Raw genomic sequence first — 22,013 nt, 5'->3', positions numbered from 1 at the left:
AAAAAACGATTACAGCACAAAATTAGCACATAATTTGCCCTTGAATTTGGTGTACTTGTTTTTAACTTTTTGTCTTGTTTGAGATGGGAACGTGCTGGCTTGACGTCAAGCTAGCACGGCCACACTGAAATTTCAAATTTCGGAAAAATGGTGGGGGTACAAAATTAATTAATTCAGCACAAAATTAGCACATAATTAGCACATAATTCCTCTGTATTCAGAAATCGTGAATTGGGATGTTGCCGTGCTAGCTAGACGCACCTCCCACAAATCAGGGTTTCCAAGAAGCCCGGGAGCATCGGAATGCATTCGGTAGCCGGGTATCAGTCGGGTGCATCTCTAACGCACCGCAAACGACGCGTTGATATCTCTAATCACCTCGGCGCGTTTCAGCCGGCGGAGTTGGTTACTTCTGCCGGGCACTTAAAATCCCGAGAGAGCCCGATTATTCAGCGCCTCTAGTCGCAAAGAGCGCCGAGGAGGTTGCGGAACGTGGAAGTCGGTACCAGTTGCCGACTTCGCGGCGGGGACCGTCGAAAGCACCGAGGCATGGTGCTCGGTTGGTCGGTTCGAGGGCACTTAGACTCGCCACGCGACGATATTACCCGGCCCCGTCGCCGAGAGACAAACGGGGAAAAAGGAGGATAACGAGTCGACTCCTCGTCCTCGTCTTCGGGTTCTCGGAGCCGCGGCGGCGTTTCCCCGGCCGAGTCGGCACAATAGAGTTCTCGAGTAATTGACTGTCGGCGCGATTCGCCGGACGTCGCCGAGCCGCCTTCGATGCCAAGAGAAAGAGTAAAAGCGCGCCCATTGACTGCCACGGGGAAACAAAAGTTTCCTCGGGGTCCTTTGTTTCTCCTCGAGCGGAAACCGAACGCCCGACGCGTTCCCCGAGCGTGACCACGATGCGTCTCCTCCGTCGGCGATGGCACCAATCACCACGTGAGTGATCGCCGCTGGAATCGATTCCGGGCTTTTCAAGTCGGCTTAAGTCGCTGCGGTGCCCTATTTACTCGAGGAAGAAAGCCGCGGCGAGATCGTTGAAGGGTAGTTTACGAGATAAGTGATCGTGGCGGCGAAGAAAAGAAAGGGCAAGAAAATGGAAAGCGATTGCAAACCCCTTTTACTTTTGGGAATGGGTGCAACGAGATTTTCTAAGGGTGGTTTAGGAGATGAGTCATTATTATGTGAAGAAAAGGAGTAGAGTATTTGTTGAAATTTTCGACGGGTAGGTTACGAGATGAGTAATTATTATGGCGAGGGAAGGAGTAAAGAGCATTTGTTCGTTATTACGAAACAAGTGTTTTCTCCAGATTTATTGTTACTTTTCGTGCGAAGGGGACGTTTAAACGCGTTTTCCAAGCGTGACAACGATGCGTCTTCGTGTACATAGGCGATGGCACCAAATCACCACGGAAGTGGTCGCCCCTACTATCGCAAAGAATCGATTTTTAAAGTCGGCGAGAACGATTGCGATGCCCTATTTACTCGTAGGAGAAAGCTACAACACAGCTGCCGACGGGTGGTTTACGGAATAAGTAATTATCATGACGAGGGGAGAAGAAAATAGCATTTGTTCGTTATTGCGAAAAAACTGATTGCTCTGGGTTTATCGGTTCTTTCCGTGCAAAAGGGGATGTTTGAACGCGTCTCCAAGCGTGACAACGATATGTCATCTTCTCCATTAGCGATGGCACCAAATCACCAAGTGAGCGATCGTCATTCCAATCGCAAGGATTCGATTCCGGACTTTGAAGTCGACCGCAGTAGTTGCGGTGCCCTATTTACTCGTAGGGGAAAGCTGCACCGAGATCGTTGAAGAGTTGCCCATGAGATGAATGTTGTAGCGAAGAAGGGAGAGGGAAGAAAGGAAATTGCGGAGCCTCTTTTACTTTTGGAGGAAAGCTGCAACTAGATTGTAGAAGGGTGGTCTAAGGTAAGTGTACCAGTGGCCGAACACCTAAGACGCCGTTCAGATTCCGATAAATATTTAGCATATAGAGACCGATATGAAGTACAAATGACTTAAATGAACGCAAAGGTTTAGGATTTCTAGTTTCCAAAACACATGGTATGTAGATAGAAATATTGAATAATTTATTATTTATGTCGCGAGCAGTATGAAAAAGTCGAAGGCACTCCTGTCTGAACAGCCATTACTCTTTTCGCCCGATGTTCGCACAATAATGAGCTCGATATTCGGACACTAACAATAAGAGGCGCAGTTTCCGAACACCCATGGGTCTGGATTTTTCTCATAGAAGGCTAAAAAACGTTTCCAAACAATTTCTCAGCTGCCCGGAGGCTTATCACTTTTATAATTTCAGGCTTAGAAATAAATAATTCTTGTCCATTCGTTTGACACCTCTATAACAAGCAAACATCAAAAGCAATGTAACATCTAAATTGATAAAATAAACAACTTTTCTCATACATTTTGCGTATGCCCCGAAATCTAGTAAACATATATTATCAATGAAGAGTACCCTACTTACGATCGACAGTCAATGGTAATTGTTTAATTTAATTTAAGTAGAGTTGCGTAAAAGTATGAAAAAGTCGAACGCACTCCTGTCTGAACAGCCATTACTCTTTTCGCCCAATGTTCGCACAATTGAGCTCGGTATTCGGACACTAAGAGGCGCAGTTTCCGAACACCCATGGGTCTGGATTTTTCTTATAGAAGGCTAAAAAACGTTTCCAAACAATTTCTCAGCTGCCCGGAGGCTTATCACTTTTATAATTTCAGGCTTAGAAATAAATAATTCTTGTCCATTCGTTTGACACCTCTATAACAAGCAAACATCAAAAGCAATGTAACATCTAAATTGATAAAATAAACAACTTTTCTCATACATTTTGCGTATGCCCCGAAATCTAGTAAACATATATTATCAATGAAGAGTACCCTACTTACGATCGACAGTCAACCGTAATTGTTTAATTCAATTTAAGTAGAGTTGCGTAAAACAGCAGTCTCAACATCGAATCATGCAATGTTTGGTAACTAGGACTAGCCGACTACGCACATCCAGACCGGTATTTGAGCTGTTTTCCAATACTGGTGTATCACATATTTTGTCTATCCCAATAACAGAACGCAAAAATTATATTCTTAAATCAACTTTCGCGCGAAAATACACAGCTGCATGGGATACTCTATTTCTTCCTGAACGAGATAGGTTATAACTTCTTCCAAAAGTACGTAAAAGCTAAACGGTAAGTGCTAAAAAGCTTTCCTAATCCCTTAGCATTTTCCACAAGGAATATGTTGAGACAATCTCCGTAACGTGAAGACCTAAATAAACATCAAACATTTGATTGCAATCCTCGCAGAATGGTAATCGACAATTTCCCTGTACGTCAATTAAATATTGACGGTCCTCTTACAGTTTTTCTAATTGCAATTACATTCATGGAATACTTAATAAAGGGAAACATTTTAAATGGTGTTCGGCGACTGGGATGTGTTCAGCCACTGGTATACTTTCCTCACGAGATGAGTCATTGTTATCGCGAGAGTAGGAGTAAGGAGCATTTGTTTGTTATTAGGAAAAAAAAATTATTTCTCGAGGTTTATCGCTTCTTTTTGTGTGAAAGGGGATGTTTAAACGCGTTTTCCACGCGTGACAACGATACGTCTTTGTCTCCATGGATGGCACCAAATCACCACGTGAACGTCCACCGCTATCGTGCGGAATCGATTCCGGGCTTTTCACCTCAGCCGAAGTAGGTGCGGTGCCCTATTTACACGTGGGAAAAGCTGCAACGAGATCGTCGAAGGGTGCTTCACGAGATGAATATTGTAGCGAAGCAAAGAAGAGAGAAACGGAAAAGAAATTGCAGAACCTCTCTTATTTTTGGAGGAACGCTAAAACGCGATTATCGAAGGGCGGTTTACAAGAGGAATAACGCTATCGGTGAACTTGTGACCCAAAGTTCTCGCTAACGCGAAAAGAAGCAAATTCAGTTCTCGAAAGAGAAAGGGTAAACGCTTTCGTTCGTTATTATGAAATAAGTTTTCTCCGGGTTCATTGTCTTATTCTATGTAAAAGAGGAATATATAGACGCGTTCTCCAAGCACGACAACAATGCACCTTCGTGTTCTCAATCGGTGATGAAACCAGAGCGCGAGTGATCGGCATTGATATCGATCGAATCTATTCCAAACTTGTCGCATCAACTAATACAGCTACAATGTCCCTTTTACATCTAAAAGGAAGCTGCAACGGAATTGTCGAAGGATGGTTTACAAGATGAGTAATTGACCGTCACTGAACTTCGAGACTCAGCGTTCTCGGTAAGGAGAGAAAGAGTGAATCGGGTCCTCGAGACAGGGAAAGGGTAAAAAGCGTTCGTTCATCATTGCGAAATAAGTTTTCTCCAGGTTCATTGTTTCTTTCCGTGCGAAAGGGGGATGGTTAAACGCGTTCTCCAAGCGTGACAACGATGCGTCTTTGCGTTCGCCATCTGAGATGGGACCGAGGTGCAAATGATTGGCACTGGTATCGGTCAAAATCAATTCCGGGCTTTTCAAGTCGACCAAAGTAATTGCGGCGTCCCTTTTACTCCCTGCAAAAAGTCCCGACGGGGTTGACGAAGAATGTTTTACAAGATGAGTAATTGACCGACACGGAACCACGAGCCGTTTTCAATGACAAGAGTAAGAGTAAAAGCGGTGTTACGAGGAAACGAGAGTCTTCTCCGAGTTCATTGTTTCTCTTCGAGCGAAAAGGGGACGACGTGTCTCATTGTTCGCCGACAATGGGACCAAGGTGCGAGTGATCGGTACCGATAACGATCGAAATAAATTCGGAGCTTTTTAAGCGCTGCCAATTAAGCGGATGATTATAAACTATATTTATAGCTTCAATTTGGCACGGAGCCGTTTACATCCTATTTTACAGACACTCTGGCCCCGGAATGTGTTACGGCTTTGCCCGGCTAGACAATCTCGCTGCAATCGTTTCTTCTCGCGTGCGCACGTTAGAAAGGCATTTGCCTACGACCGGAACTCGGGGGAGATTCCTAGCTGAAGATCGTTAAATAGCTTTAAATCAGAATGCATAAAGTACATTATTTACGGTAGAAAGTTTGCAATCAGGAAAAGGAAACGCTATCCTCGAGATGTTCACCGTCATTTTCCCTCGATTCGCAATTCTCAATTATCAAAGGCGTTTATACAAAAGATAATTCGTGTTTGTATATATATATACTGCATGCCACGCGTCGACTATTGGTCATTAACCTAACAAGCCATTAAAAGTATAAAACAAACACTCATTACGCGTAATTACGATTTTCCAACTAGGGTACCGAGTCATTCGATACTCCACGTTTTCACGTATAGATATTTTTCTTACCAATAAATATTCCTAATAAAATGATGTCTTCGTTAAAAATACGTGTTTTAAGGGCGTGATAAATAATATTATCCTCCTGAATTTTGGGTACACTAATTTGGAGCTTTCCCATGGTCGCGGTCCAATCGCCCAGAAGTCGTGTTTCCGCTTTTCGGGAGCCGATAAAAAAGGAAAATCCGTTCCCATCCCTGATGGAGCGACAATGTTCCGCTTCGTGTCCAGAGAGATAATTTTTCCAAAACCTGGTGCCTCCGTTGGGAACCTCTCGGGGCCGATCGATCCCAAAAGGTATCTCTGGCGCCGAGTTAATTTACCGGCGGCTTCTATTGGATGCTAATGGCGCGTTACCAAAGTTCACCGCTCCCTTTTCCCGATCAAAGGACCGGCCCAAAGAAAGTCGCCTCTCAATTAAAATTAATTTCCCCCCGTTAATTTAACTTGACGCGGACCTTTCGGCGTTACGCGACCACCAGACGATACGGATCGACCCGAGGTTCAGGGATTGCGCAATCAGGAAGTCTCTCCTCGCAATGAGAGGCTGTACTTTCAACGAGAGCTCATAACTTCGAGTCTGGCCACCGCACGAAGAGACCTCGGCGAGACTCTCGCTAAAGAGCCGGTTATTAACACATTGCGGATGTCTCGTATTAAGTATTTCCCATCCGGTGCTAAAATGTCTGGGTCTGGGATGCGTTAACAGGAATATACTGTACCAGCCACCCCAAACAGGACAAAACGACGTCTATTGAGATACGCCCCACGCCTGCCTGCCTACATATTTAATGGACTTAACTTGCCTTTAAATTAATTACAAACAAAAATAAATTATCCTATAAAGTTGGTACCTATAAAAATTGCGGTCGTTCAACTATTGGTGCCGTATTTTGTAAACGTGATTAATTTATGAACTGTGGGTATCGTAAGGCGGAATCTGGATTTTATCATGATACCACCTGAACCGCATTAAACGAATGCACTTTCGGCACGCGTATGCACTGCCGGTAATAGAATTGAAGAAAAATCTCGAAACCCATAACTTTCCGCTACCATGTCGAGACCTTTCGGTATTACGTGATCATCGAACGATGCCCACGAACGCGAATTACAGGAATTGCACAATCGAAGCCTCTCCTTGCGAAGAGGCACTTTGCAGCGAGCTCGCAGCAATTTGCGGCAACTCGCTCCGTGCCCGTGCATGGCGTATTTTCCACCACAAACAGCCGGCCAATTATGCCTCTACGAGGCCTTTTCCAAAATCGAGGTTAAAAGAGTTTGAAAAAAGAAAAGTTCCCGGAAATTCACGGTTGAACCTTTGCGAACGGGACTTCGTTAACCGTTCGTTGGGAGCTAATGGTTTCCCTCTATAAAAAGAAATCATTCGAATAATATCGGTGCATATTACCTGTTAATTAAACGCAACTTCCGCATCGGTAAAGCGCGGAATCAGTGGAGGAAACTTTCGCCAGCATTCGAGCCGACTCGATGGGTCGAAGTTCTACATTCGTGGCGCCTCAATGACGGCATTAAGGTGAAGTGAAACACGTCGAGGAACTTGATCGACGTCGATAAAGAAGATTTTTCTAAATACCTACGTTGCCGACGTTCATTTTTATATTGACAGCTGAAGCGAATTATATTGGGTATTATACCAAGTGGTATACTCCACCTGTCGTTTTCGTACAATAATTATAAAGAAATCGAAATAAAACTCCAGAAATCCTCTGGATTCATGCTTTCTGGGGCTCTAATTGACTGCAGAGGGACCCCCTGCGCCATCTGTGATTTCCAGGTCAATTTAATGTCCACCCCAAGACATCGTATATCCATCGTTTTAGCATAGAAGCGCATAAGACACTTTTTTTGCCTTTATCCCGTTCAAATGCGAGTTTATCGATTACCAGAGTGTTCTAAATTGTCGTAAAATTGTCCTGACCCTTTCGATTCTCATATCAGAGCCTACGATAATTGTATATTGATCGAAATATGAGAGCTCGACGCCTTTTTGGTTCTGGTCTGGGATGAGTTAAAAAATTGTGTTGAAAAGTCCTAATTTTGAATGTGTCAAGACAATTCTTAGATGATCACGAGTCATGTGTCAAAGTTTCGGAAAGTTTGGTCCAATACCCTCAAAAAAAAAAGTGTATTCGAATCGACTGATTTGAGGGGGGTTTCCCTTCACCTTAATGGTCCTTGACGCATAAACGTCCCCAGGAACACAATCGTTGTACACGTTTATGTCCAAGACGTTCCGGGTGAGCAAAGTGCCCGGCAGTCGCTCGTCTTCTACTAATCCACGGTGTAAATAATTTACCTCGTTATTTATGAAGAAGCATCCCGTAGGCGTCAGTTTAACACCCAGGAGGGAAATCCTCGAACTCGTTTACGAGAATTATCGCTACCGTTATCCCGGCAATGGGCTTCCGGTTGTACGATTTAGCCGTACGTTCGACATACCGTCGATAGCTATCGATACCTAACGTTGTACGGTTAACGAGGAAAAACGCAGGAAAAGGCTCGGCAACTGGGAATGAAAACGAGATTCTTTCCGGCAAAAACTGTTTACAACTTCACGGTTAACAGTTCGCAGCTCCTTTGAATTTTCCCTGGATTGGTGAACGAGCTAAAAAATGGCACGATACGGTAGCCTGAATTTCTGGGCAAGTCAACGGAGTCGGTCAAAAGTCCGCTTCGTTCCAGTAAATTGATTGATGCGGATCAATGTCATGATTAGCGGAAGCCTAGTAACATGGGTAAATAAAGTCCCTTTGATTTTGAATGAATTGATCTTGGATCTAGTCGCAGTTTTGTGGAGTACAGACACAGCTGAACATGATTAAAAATATTTGCAAATCTCACAGAATTTAAATGTATCAAATTGCGTTCAAATGACAAATTTGATGCCTTGACTTAAATACTTGTGAATGTATGAACAAATTTCAAATCTTATGACAATTTATGGGAGATTTTTTAAACCAGCTTGTAAAATTATATATTAAATACATCTACTAGAGTATTTTACATTTACTGTATCGTATCTAAATGAAACTTTCGGTACATGTTTCTTAAATGTATTGCAGTTCTTTTAACGGTGCACCTTACAGCATCAAATTCCGCACCTATGGACCGCATACTTCCCGACTTGCTATAGTGGGCAGTTCCGAGGTGCAATGATAGATTTCCTTGTCCTTTGAAGTGAATTTCCAAAGGTTCGCGTCATCCAAGGAAAAGGACGTCGATCAATGGACAATGTGGTACCACCTCGTTATTACAACCCGCGAGAGTCTCATGACCTTTTCCACTAGACTTGCAATTGCATTGCTGACAATGCGATGCAACTCGACAGAAATGGATTGACGGTAATGCTGTAGCCACGAGGGCGATGACGTCTTATATACCCCCTGCATCAATAATTTCCTGGTCAATGTCACTTTTTATAACAAATACGTTTAAAATTAAAAAGATGTATAGAAATTCGATCCGGTATAACGCGATTATTCGGTAGCTGTATTCCTCCGGCATTCATCCTGCTCGACCCCCTGGAACCTGCCTCTGCCTCGTCGATATATGCAAATATGTAAGAAAAAAAGAAGGAATTAACTGACCACTCCGAAATGTCCGGAAATAAATCCAGTCTTACGACCGGCCGTAGGTTTCGCCTATTTTGAGCAAGTATCTCGCATCACAAGTTACGACGTCTCTCCGTCGTCCATGTAAATCCCAAATTGAATACCGCGGCGAGCCATGATTCATATTAAATCCCGATTTATTCCCAGGATTACGGATTCGCCGGTCCAATTTTTCCACAGATTAGGACACCGCGAAGCGAACTGTTTTTATTTTCACCTCTTTAAAATGAAATTTACTGGCAGATATTTTAACGCGGTAAATTGCCCGACCGTCACAACAGATCCAATAAGTCCCCACAAAGACGAACGGACTTCCAAGATCCCGTTTTTCAATGGACCGCTTTGTGCAGGATTTTGCAATCCACCCGGGATGCAAAATTCTCTATTTTCATTCCTCCACTATGGGCAAGCAAATATTAATATCGTCAAAAAGAAATTCTTCTCTGTTGACATCGTATCGTGTCGGCAAGGAGTTATCCCTCTCGGCAGCAAAATCGGATTGGCGAACTCAGCCGATTGCAAATAACAGGCCCATTATCAGTGGTGCAGATAAATCTTCTCCTGAAGATTCGTAGTTCTACTCCTAGACGGAAATCTCCATCTAAATTACGCCTCGCGTATGGTCGAGCTCGTTGGACGGGGCTCGTCGCATAATTAAATCGCGCAATCAACCTCCCGTTGCTCTTGCACCTCTTGAGCGATGCACCCGTTTGTGCATGCACGTATGCACACCGCCGTCAACCGCAGACGAGAGTTTAGCGAGCATCGCTCGATTAATTTATAATGGACTATCTGATTCTCGGACTGGTTAATCACTCGTGCGGTATCACTGTTTATCGCTGCATACGATTCCGATAGGACGTTTCTGCACAGATCACGCTCTATTCGTTTCCAATAAAATTTCCACGGTCATATTACAATACATATTAACTAAACTCGGAATGCATTTAATTTTCCGAAGCGCATAGCTTTCAATTTAATAGAAAAGCACAGTGAAAAATAGATAATTATTGGGTTGTCGGAAAAGTCATGACACATTTTCGTAACAGATGCCATACAAAAATGCGTCATCACTTTTCCGACAACCCAATAGTAACAAAAAAAAAATAAAGAAATTCTCAACGAAAAATTCCACACAAATGTGGCCGATTTTTCATAATCTTTTTCATTGCAGGTTATCCTGTGAGATATTAATGGTAAAATATGTAAATTTTTTTAATCCCCTGCTTTCCTCTGAATTAATAAATCTATTTGAATCCCCGTCTTTAAAAGGTCGTCTGAGGGATGCGTTATCAAATTGATTGTATCTTCGTGATTGAGTCATAAGGCTGCAGAGCCACTGCAATTAGGAACATGCGTACACCAAGGTACAACATCGTGCGTTACCGAAACCTCGTTCGCGCAGAGCACGGATTTACAAAGTATCCCTCGAAGGGCGGACTCGGAGGACTCGATAATCATTGTAATTGCCTATCTAATTTCCAAACTGGTTAAGCATCCTGTTATACATTACTATCTATCACCATGTCCGCCGTTGATAGGCTGCCTCCACCTATATATAATAGGTACGATTAATTTATACCCAACAACGCCACGACGTCCCGGGGTACATCCAGGAGCAGAGCGATCCCGGGACAAAAACTCGGACAATCCGGTCCAGTGATAACTCGGATGCAATTAACTCGTGATTATCCCCGGCGTTCGTAATGGCGACACGCCCTGCGATAATTCCCCGGTTATCGCGCGGCTATTATCGTAATAACAATATTTCTATTTGCCCTGGACATCGTTTCTGGCTATCACGAAGCGTGCCCTGCACTACCGGCACCAATATCGTTAAAGTGATAAGCCGAGTCCTCGCCATCCTGCAGCCCCTCTACTTATGGTATGACGCTACAGTAGTCGTCCTCATGACAAGACGGGAGATGACGCATGATAAGACGCGGAGATTTTATACGCATAAATTACACGGAGGTATGCGTGCAACGATGCGCTCGTTTGCATAGTTCTACATTTGTACCGTCATCCCCTAATTATTCGGAAATTGTTCGAGAAGAGAAGAGAAAAATGAATAAACCCGTAAAGGATATCTTAAAAAGTGTATAGCATCTCCTACTAGCAGTACTGGTCGTTAAGGAAAAATAAATCCTCGATAGTGCTATGATTAGAGTAAAGAGATGAAATGATAAAAAAAAATTGGTAAGAATTTTGTTTCTATTGTATTAAATATGGTACACACCTTTCTGTTTCTCCGGTTCATGCTCGACGATGTAGGCTGGCACTGCAGTGACAGTTTGGTAGTCGGTGTCCAGGGAAACCCTAGAGCCCTGGGACTGATCCTCGGATGATCCGGAGAGAAGAGGATGCATCAGGGGCGAGTCGCCGCAGCTTCTCCTGGCGTGCTTCGACCTCGACACCCTGAGCAGCCCGGAATTCTGTCCCGAGGGATGAACGTCGTTTCTCCTGCCGTTTGTAGCATCCCCGGGGGGTTCGTCCAGCGTCGAGGGGGACTGCAATGCCGTACCAACCTCGTCGGTACTATGGCGTCTCGCCTTTGACAGTCGCTTGAACATCGCTCCTCTGAAATGAAGAAATAAAGAAATTAACCAATTGCCACGTGGAACTGACTCATAAGGCGTTGGTCAATCGTCAGATCGCGATGAAAGGTGAGCCGTCCAGTTGAAACGTCAAAGCCCATATCCATTACACCATGATATGGAAATATAACCAAATGTAAGACTGAAATCAGGCAAAACGATGTCTTTTAAGAACTGGTTACCATTGATTTCACGTGATGAACATCAAAACACTTCAGTAGGGTGTAACATTCGGCATGAAAACTTCTAGAACAGTGTTTTGGCGATTTCTAACGATTTGCAGTGATTTCAAACATTCTGTTTGGAATTTCCTTCATATCGAATGATCTCTCACGGATTTCAAACGATCCCTGACGAGTTTTAGCTTCGAACAATTTCAAAGAGTTACAACAAAACATTTCAGTAGGGTGTGACATTCGGCAGGAAAACTTCTATAACAGTGTTTTGGCGATTTCTAACAATTGTCAGTGATTTTAAACATTCTGTTTGGAATTTCCTTCATACCAAATGATCTCTTACGAATTTCAAACGATCCCTAACGAGTTTTTGTTTAGAACAATTTCAAAGAGTTATATCAAAACATTTCAGTAGGGTGTGATATTCTGCATGAAAACTTCTGGAACAGTGTTTTGGCGATTTCTAACGATTTGCAGTGATTTCAAACATTCTGTTTGGAATTTCCTTCATATCGAATGATCTCTCACGGATTTCAAACGATTCCTGAAGAGTTTTAGCTTCGAACAATTTCTAAGAGTTAAACCAAAACATTTCAGTAGGGTGTGACATTCGGCATGAAAACTTCTATAACCGTGTTTTGGCGATTTCTAAGGTTTTGCAGTGATTTCAAACATTCTGTTTGGAATTTCCTTCATACCAAATGATCTCTTATGAATTTCAAACGATCCCTAACGAGTTTTAGCTTCGAACACTTTCAAAGAGTTACAACAAAACATTTTAGTAGGGTGTGACATTCGGCATGAAAACTTCTGTAACAGTGTTTCGGCGATTTCTAACGATTGTCAGTGATTTCAAACATTCTGTTTGGAATTTTCTTCGTACCAAATGATCTTTCAGGGATTTCAAATGATCTCTAACGAGTTTTAGCTTCCAACAATTTCAAAGAGTTACAACAAAACATTTCAGTAGGGTGTGACATTCGGCATGAAAACTTCTATAACAGTGTTTTGGCGATTTCTAACGATTTGCAGTGATTTCTGAAATTCCGCCTTCAATTTCCTTCGTACCAAATAATCTCTTACCGATATCAAATGATAACGAGTTTCATCGCTGTCACTAGTTTCTAATAATTTCGATTTGTTACATCGTGCAACAATGCTCTTAATGGTGTTCCAGCCGATTTCCGCGGTTTACAAAATCAAAACGCATAATTTCGTGAGCGAACGATCTCTCGTCGAGGTGTCTTAAGAACATTGACAAGAAAAACCGCTAGACTAAATTAATTCCTAGAAATTTCAGGAGCGAATCGGAGGCAAAAGGAGTGAACGGGTCGTTTTGCTCCTCGACGTGTAAGACGCGCTCGTTAATGCGTGTACGCCAGTCCGTGGAAAGTGAACCGAGCTCTGCAAGGTGTTCCCGCAGTTTATCGCGATTCTGCAAAACGCAAGATGTAAACAAATTAAATAAATCGAGAAAAAAGGATGGCCGAGAAGTAGCACATGACTGCCGTGGCCTAATGGATCGCATCGCTCGTATCGGGCTCCCTCGGTTTTCTACTTCGCGGTTCTCTCTTCGGCTTCGGCCAAGGTAAGTAGCACCAGGTGACGTTATAAGTAGAAAGTCAACGCTACCGATGCAGCCAATAATCGACGGTGCAGGGAGCACACTAACGACCGCACGCGCAATTAGCCCCTGCTAATTACTAATTGCATTTCCAGAAAGTAGGAAGCCTTAAGTAAGACCGAGGACTCTTACGATTGTGGGGAGAACGCGGGTTGGAGGACATCCTGGAAGGAAAAAATCGGGTCACGAGTATTTCCCTGAATTCCGCGAATGCGGGAGACTGTCCACAAAGAATCTCGCCGGATCTCGACTCGTCGCAGTCGTGTAACGACCAGTTGATTACAGTATTTTCAGGGAGCTGACCGTTGCATTACCTGGAACCAGGGTCGCTTTTTTAAGACCCACCACCAGACTCCACCAAACTTACGAAATCTTCACCTCTTCGCATTTATGCTCCTCTCGACCAGGACTCTTGATTATTCATTTTTAACAAAACGCGGGAAAAGAATTCAGCGGACCCTGAGGAGTACGTCAAATTCAGGAATTCACGGCTCCCACCTCGATTAATACGGATTTTAAGAAAGTGGACAATTAAGATGGAAACTCGTATATTACATTTTAATTGCGGGTCTTTTCGGTTCTTTCAAATCCACGACTTAGTCTCATTTCTAATGAGTTGTGAGTTTTTTAGGTCGAGTATCCTCCGTTGACATACGTTATCGTTTCTTTTTCTTTTCTTTTTGCAGAATAGAGGTCGACTTTGACCGTTAAACGGATTAAGGGGTTAAGAGGATATGAAAGGCGCTAAAAAATTTAATCGACGTCGGTAAAGTAAAATTCATCTGTACCGTTTTTAGTGATAATGCCATTTGAATACTCAAGTGGGAACATAAGCTGGCGCGTCCCATTGCCGACATTTATATTTATATTAAAGTCTTTTATGGTCTACGTTGAGAATTATACGAAGTGAAGGGTTCCATATGTCATTTCGGTAAAGCAATGATAAAAAAATCGATGTAAAACTGCCAAAATCTCATGAATTCGTGACTGTTTATATTTTGTCGAACCAACGTCGCCATCTGTGACGTTTAGCTGCAATTCAATTTTGGTCTAAAAACATGCATTAGCCGTAGGACAAGCCAACATCTTCTTGCAATCGTTGGTGAAAGTATTTACCACATTGTCCCATCTGACTCCGTAACATTCCATTTCTACGATATTCTAAATTGTTCGAGCTAGGTCCTGCAACTCTTCATTTTCGATTCTAAGCCTCCAAGAAACGTGAAACATCGAAAACGTGCACGAACCACGCCATGTTAGTTTCAATCCATGATGAATAAATAAATTTTGGATGAAAAATAAAATTTCATGAGTTTCAGGACCTACTATAGGGCCTCCATATTCCCGTGGTAAAATTTCAAACGAATCGGTACACCCAATTCGGAGAATACTTTCCCCAACGATTTGACTTTTCAAATATACATATATAGGCTGACTCTTTCATATTCTCTTAAGGAGGTGTCAACGACTAACTAGGAGATGAACCTCCCGGGTAGCGCTGTCATAATGACAGCCAGATTATTTTCGAGCGGCAAAGCTCCAGGGAGCAATTAACTTCTGCCGCGAAACGAAGGCCGTTCAGCCGCGATTTATTCCATTTCGTCAAGGTCTTGGATCCCGGCCCCACCGACGAAAGAGAAAGAGAAGGAGAGAGAAGGAGAGAGGCGGGAGGAAAGAGAGGGAGAGAAAGAGCACGTGCACGTAATAGGGTCTCTTTTCAATTTCTTTCCTGCCGCGCGACAGCTTATCCCAGCTTAATTAGTCGAGCTCACGAAACACTTTGGAACGAGCTCATATCTCATCTGAATACACCTTACATTCCAAATGGCTTCGAATCTTTTAAATGACATCATAAATGAGACAGCTAATTTACCAAAGGTAACAAATGTGTGCAACTTCGTAAATATTTAATATCACCTTGGAATGTAGGACTTGCTGGTACGTTGTAGGGCATTACGATGTACTCGTTAGTTCAGAAAAACAGTAGTTAACAGGATTAAATGATGGTTAAAGCTCCGATAGATTAACAGGAGGAATGGCAACAATTTGTCAATTTTATGCGGCTGCTAAGCCACACATATAATTCTAATTAATAATGAAAGTTCATTGCCTTGCCATTCAACTTTCTCTGAGATATGGGAATTTATTACCATAATTATATAATCTTATATTAACTCTCTTTCCCTAACAAATGTCTATTACTTTTGACAATGTGGCACCTAAGTTGCACGATACACATTCACCTGGTACGAAATTTGGAGAATTAGTTAGCGATAAAGTCCATTTGCGATTTTGAACGTTTGTCAAAGTAAACTCTTCGCAGGATCGAATCTTTCAAAATTAAGTTAGGGAAAAAGAGAGTAAAAATTAACATGGCGTTCGCTTTGGAAGGACGACTTCCAGAGACATCGATGTGTCCGGCTTCTGGAGTAGACCTTAGGCTCCTATTCCCCAAGGAATAAATCAAGGAAATCAGGGGAGATGATCTTGAGAGGAGATGACTGTTAGGGCCAGCTGTGCCGCTTTCACTTAGAATATAAGCTCCACTTAAATTTCATAATGGTCAATCAGAAGGCGAGAATAGAGTCTAAGCCCAAGGCTGAAGAGGAACTCCAATTGAAGCGAAAGATATGCAACTACCTCCAAATAGCGCATCTTTATTCGCGTAACGCAGCGGAGTTCCGGTCCCAGGAACGGAGTATCAAAGAAGTTACCTCTGTCGTATAATTCCCGGATCAAACTAACCCTTACTTAACTTACCTAATTATCAAACACAATTTTTAAGTCCCAACCACTGAGAATAAAGATTAATTGACCGAAAGAAATATATATATTGTTGCCTGAATCATATATAAATGCAAGAAACAATTATTTCGTTGAGAAGAAAAATGATATCGTTGATTTAAACAAATTTTGTTTACTCTTACTGACATTTCTTTGGACGTATTTGATCGCAGGATTTCATTCTAGCAATGCACGTTTCTTTGAGTCAAGCAACTTTTTTCTCAGTGTCCGAATCACCCTCTATTCGAATAAAAAAAAATTGTCGAAAATTCATTTTCCGAATGAAAATAGGGGTAAAGGAGTTACCATCAGAAGGATCAAAAAGAGCACGTTCCCAAAGGACCCCTTTTCCGAGAAAAGGATAACTGACAACACCCCATCGATCTGTACATAATCGTCAGTCGTCGAGTGGGCACTTGTCATTTGCACGTTTCGCGGTCTCGAAGGGAAAATAAAAGTCCAGGTAAAGACGATTAACGCCTAGCCAGGTTTCCCTTTCTTCGGAATCGTGGAAATTCAAGGATAACGCCTGTCTCGTAATTCCCTCAGCAGTTCACCCCTTCGTCGCGAAAATCCAAGGGCACTTCGCGCGTTCTCCACTTCAGGGCTCCTTTTTTCTCGCCGTCGCCGTCTTAGTCACTACGGCCAGCATGGCGAGTGGCACCGATTCGCATCACCTTATTATCGCGATCGCAAAAACCAGCCGTGGAGCATGGATTTACCGCGAGGGCTCTTCGGAGGGATATTTTCTACGAGCGTAAGAAGACGTTGCTGCTCGGTGATTGGAACTTGCGGGATGGACCCTCTCTTATCCTCGAGAATGTCCCGAAAGATTGCCTCGTAAAGACGATCCGCGCCATGATGACACTACTTTCAAATTGAATGTTTCAGTATTTACGTAACGGAGGGGCAAAATAACTGGAAGGAGATTCCAACAACCCCTGATGTCCAGAGGGCACGTTTCGTTGCGCGTTCTTCTGCAAGGGGAATTCTTCAAAGACACCGTGATTTCGTGTCGGAGAAATCGCTACTCGAGAACACGGGATCGACTATCCTGGGAACATGGGATAGACTTCATGGCTTGTACCCTGTAGCCATCGAACAAGTATCTGATAAGATACTCGGCTGATAACGGGTGATAGTTGTAAGGTGGAGTAACGATCCTAGCACTAGGACGATACAGTGAAAAACTACATTTGGGGGAAAGTTCCCTGATAAGACCGCCTCATAAATTGGACTAGTGCAGTAAAACGTAATGTAAAGGATCTAGTACCATCTAGGCAAGAATAAAAGCATTATTACATATGTTCTTTTGTTTCACTGACGCGTGTTCATACAGCTCCAAAAATAAAATCGTTACGTTTGTTTAAAAAAATTCAACCCGCAAATGTAACATTTCATATCCTCAGTTACTTGTAAAAGACAACGGGCTCAAAAATCTTGATATTGTTGTAGTTCCAAAGAATAGGCAATGGAAGGTACGATACTTGGGTGCATGATCGATGTACAAACATATCAAAATAATCAAAATGCTACGTTTGCAATAATTGTTCGTTGGAAAAATAGTGGTCCAATTTCGGAAAGCGGGTTCCGAAAATGGACTCTTGTCAACGCTTACGATTTTTATGATTTTCACAATTTTAATTGAATCTCACGTTACGTTGTATATTTTATTCGCAAATAAAAGAAAAGATAGAACTTTCCACGGTGAATGTGACGAAAATCAATTAGCTCAAATATGAAAAACATATTTTTAGGTAAATGGTCCAAGGCAACCTTACCCTACGTCCTTATTCTAAAAAATTTAGTTTAGTAATTCTGTAGTTTCTTATCAATTGTTGACTTTTGCAAAGACGATGATGTAGCGTTGCTCGTAACCATGGTCCCAGTGAAAATTCTACACAAGGCCTGGGACGAACGTGTTTAAACATACAAGTATCGAGTCAACAAATGTAGACGTAAGGATATCAAATGCGAAGATCTAAAGTGCTTGCCAGGAACAGTTGTTAGATCTCAACATTACACGTCATTAAACTCTGGACGTGACGGTGAGTCATCTCGCGTTAAGCACAGGGACTTCGGTTTTCATAAGTCCCGCGCGCTTAACGCAGAATTACTTGCGCCTTCGTGTCAAGGAACAAGTACGCGTAACTCATTAAACATCTCGCATATCACCACCAACTGTAATAAATACTACTGAATTTTCGCAGACCGGTATACCACGATTAACACGAGATCACCTGATCGGGTAACCTTAGATAACCATCACCGCAGGAATGCAGTCCTTACCCCACCCAAGTTAACCACAATTAACCCACGTATGTTGGAAACTGCTCGTGGACCGACCCCGACTTCCCAACTAGACAGTTGTCTCGACTAACCTTTACTTTGGTCACTCGAAGTCTACAACTTCATCCATTTATTGGTCAATCTCAAGGCCGAGGTAAACTAGACCTGGAACTCGATGGAGCGGAATAAAAAAGTTAACCATTACCATGCGTAGTCTTGCAATGGCACCCAAGCACACAAAATAAAGTATCCATCAACAAATCCCATAAATCTGAAATGTTCATTATCATCAAAAAGTATCGTTACCCAAAGAAGTCCTCCATAAAAACCAAAGTGAAGAATGAAGCGATCCACATTTATGGTCAGCCAAGGCATGATGGACGGTGGTAAAAAGTGCATGTAAAATAATTGCTCTCTCTCCTTTTTTAAATTACGTAATATTTACACAAATAAATTCATTATCCATGCAGGTTAATCGCATAATAAGAACGTCGAGGAACACCGGCCAATCCCAACGCTGATGCAGCAGGAGTCATTACGACCCTGAGAATGCACTTCTCATGCGGCAAACAAATTGAAAGCCTAAATGAAGGTATTGGTCGATAAACAAGACCGGTGCAAGGCAATTCGCGAATGGACCCAGCAGTGGAGCTCCTGGGGCATAATACACCACTTGAGAGCCATTCGGTCGGTTTTGCGAGTAAAATTGCGGCGCATCGCGACGTCTTCCGTCGTGATCAGCGTGACTATTCAGCCGTTGAGAATCCGTAATACCCCTACAGAGAGAAACCCGTCGGCGAGGACTCAAGCACCTGTCGCTGGGGCTCCCTTAATGAGTCACGCCTTTGGATTTATGTTAATTCGCGTTTCTTATTAGTTATGCGGTCCGCCATCGCCTGTCCGAGGCGGTTGCATCGTTGCCCCGTTGCATAGTAGTCCTCGCGGCATGCACCGGGCCAACGGGGCCCGAGTGAGCTTTTTCTCCCCAGGTCGCTCCTTTTCCAGATAATTGGCAAAGCTTAACCCACATTACCGAGCGCCTGTAAAAATATAAGCGTGAAATAATAAAATATTCATTTTATCTTCCTTTGTCAGGGGCTGAGGGAGCGCAGCCTTGAGAAAAACTCTCCCGGCGCGAAAGTCTTGACGAGTCGCCGTAAGAGCGACCTCCTGGCTGCCGAATTTGGTGGCGGTAAAATACATTGTATCCGAGGTAACGCGGGGGGTGCAATAAACTTTTTACGCGAGCAACGCTCGCACGAGAAACGGGAGTCCTCCAGGGACGCGTTGCAACACGGTGGCCACAGGAGTGACATAACCCCCTATCAATCAACTCGTATATGTACAAAGTATACGCTGCAAAATTCAATAAAATTATTTCACGCTACCTTATACACCCCGCCACGTCGATGCACCTCGCAATGCACCGATACCTTCTCCCTGAATATTATCTCCGGTGAAAACTATCGAGTACAAAATTCTCAAGCGCAGACCCCGGAGCATAAATCACAATACCAAATTTCTCAATAACATAAATTCATGTATGCGCAAAACCAGGTCCGCCGCGCGTGAACCACGTGCACATGCACTTCCACCGTACTCAAGACCGCTGAATGCAGAATGCATCCACATGCATTTCTCCCTTTCTCGCGCGTAGCCCCTGGCTGGAGAAAGTCCCCGTACGCGCGCAGAGGGAACGCTGCACGATCTCGCATGCAATTTCTTCAACATCCGCCGAAGATCCTTGCATAAAGGCCTCGCTTAGAGGCCTTGTGCACTTATGCCGGACGAATTACGAGCTGCGAGGGTGTACGGACGATCGGAGATCGGAGAAAACGGCCGTATTTCTTCGGGGACCACGGTTAGCCTGAAGGAGCGCTACAAGGGCGGAAATGCACTTGGGTTTAAGGATTAAACAGCTGGAGAGAATTTCCAAAGCATCGCTCGGGGCATATCCGCAGAGGCGATAATTTCGATGCACCGAGTGACTCGATGCACTCCACGACCTATTTGCAACCGTAATCCGTGCTCTCCAGTTGCACGATGCCGCGAAGCCTCGCACAATGCATCGCGATGCACCGAGTGCGCGGCTATGGGAAGCCCCCTAATTGCGTAAGCAAACGTAATTACTTGTGGTCATAGTTTAAACGCACTTTATGAGCCCGAGGCTTCCGAGAAGCTCTTTTGCGTGATTCATCGGGGATAATGTTGATTACTTTATAATCCTAATGTTTTTACGATACTCCCCTTTCGAGTTAATAGTAATTTATCTCCAGTGTAAATAATTCGTAAGTATTGTGGGAGCCACTCGTATCGCCGGGTAAGGTTAATTAATAAACCGTGGAGTGTTATAAATCCTACGCATAAGAGAGAGGTTAGAGAAGTGATTTCGAGTTTAATCCGAGTCGTAGCGATGGCAATAGGATTACTCAAGTACGATGATAATATTTTAAGACGCGTTAATGGTAGTTTATGCCAGAAATGTGATAATTCAATTGGCGATAAATAAACGTAAATTCAAGGAACTAGAAAATTCAGGCCGATTGAGCTCGAAAAAAATTGGCAATCACTTTTCAAACTCGTATCCGCTGCACTTGGTCGATTATCATATTCCCCTTTATCATGCTTCCAATGTGCTTCCGGGTTCTTTCCGTCCTGTCATCTTTGCACGTCCATGCGACGTTAAAATACCTACTAACAGGGTGTACGAAATTTCGAATCGACAGATAATTGCAGTACTAACATTTCGCGAGTGACGTTTATGCACCGAGTGCATACTGCACCGACGGTGCCAATACAAATACTTGAAATGCCCACTAAAAAAAAAAAGAGTTGAAAATAAATGCATCATATATCACGCTTTCCTTGCCCACGTTTTCTGTTTAATTCGGTTCCGATATCGGCGCACTAGCGCATATGTCATTCGTTATCATTTATCGCGGGCCGAAACGTGTCGACATATTCTGTCGCCCTTTGCCGCAAAATACGTGCGCATTGTTAAAATAAATTGCGACTAAGCTCCGCGTTTGTCTCCCCTTGTCGTTTCTGGCAATCTCGTACCTACCCCGGCCCGATATCTGCATACATTCCGAGTGGCCGGAATGCATAAAAGCGCACGCCATGTTACCTAATCATAACATTATATAAATATTCCCGTAACACAGGCTCGTCATGTCGGAAGTCGACCTAACGGTGCTCGGTACGACGACGCCATGACTCGTTGCATTCTGCAACGCCGTCGAGCAACGCCGGGCAACGACGAGCGCCGTAAACCTCGCTTTATAAGAACATATCGTCGCCAGTTTCGCCGAGGAAGTTCTACCATTATTCAGGATTCAGCGTGGAGAATCGCGCCGTCTGCCTCGAATTTCCCTCTCGAGCTTTTCGTTCAATCCGCGGGGTCTCGAAATACCGCGAAAATTGGCGCTTTCCGATATCGAAGTCAAAATTACTAGAGCCAGTTCGGAATACCGATTGGAAATTTAAGGTGAAGTGAAACACGTCGCGGAACTTGATCGACGTCGATAAAGGAGATTTTTCTAAATGCCTACGTT

At 43.3% G+C, this 22,013-nt stretch overlaps 1 protein-coding gene across 5 annotated transcripts in view; it reads right to left on the bottom strand.

Annotated features, from left to right (window-relative positions):
• The window catches only part of LOC105704494, a 90,533-nt gene that overhangs the window by 11,922 nt on the left and 56,598 nt on the right, over positions 1-22,013 (bottom strand). For 4 of the 5 annotated variants that reach the window (XM_012433762.1, XM_012433761.2, XM_012433765.1 and 1 more), the window contains exon 2: positions 11,229-11,569. The exons of the other annotated variant lie outside the window; for it this stretch is intronic. In XM_012433762.1, the coding sequence (XP_012289185.1) occupies positions 11,229-11,562 (334 nt within the window). In that variant the 5' untranslated portion in view covers positions 11,563-11,569. The remainder of the gene's footprint in view (positions 1-11,228; positions 11,570-22,013) is intronic. 5 annotated transcript variants of the gene reach the window in all.

Source organism: Orussus abietinus, unplaced genomic scaffold, assembly GCF_000612105.2.
Source record: "Orussus abietinus isolate OABI.00-Male unplaced genomic scaffold, Oabi_2.0 scaffold52, whole genome shotgun sequence".
NCBI classification, from domain to species: domain Eukaryota; kingdom Metazoa; phylum Arthropoda; class Insecta; order Hymenoptera; family Orussidae; genus Orussus; species Orussus abietinus.
This window is presented reverse-complemented; position numbering and strand designations above follow the sequence as displayed.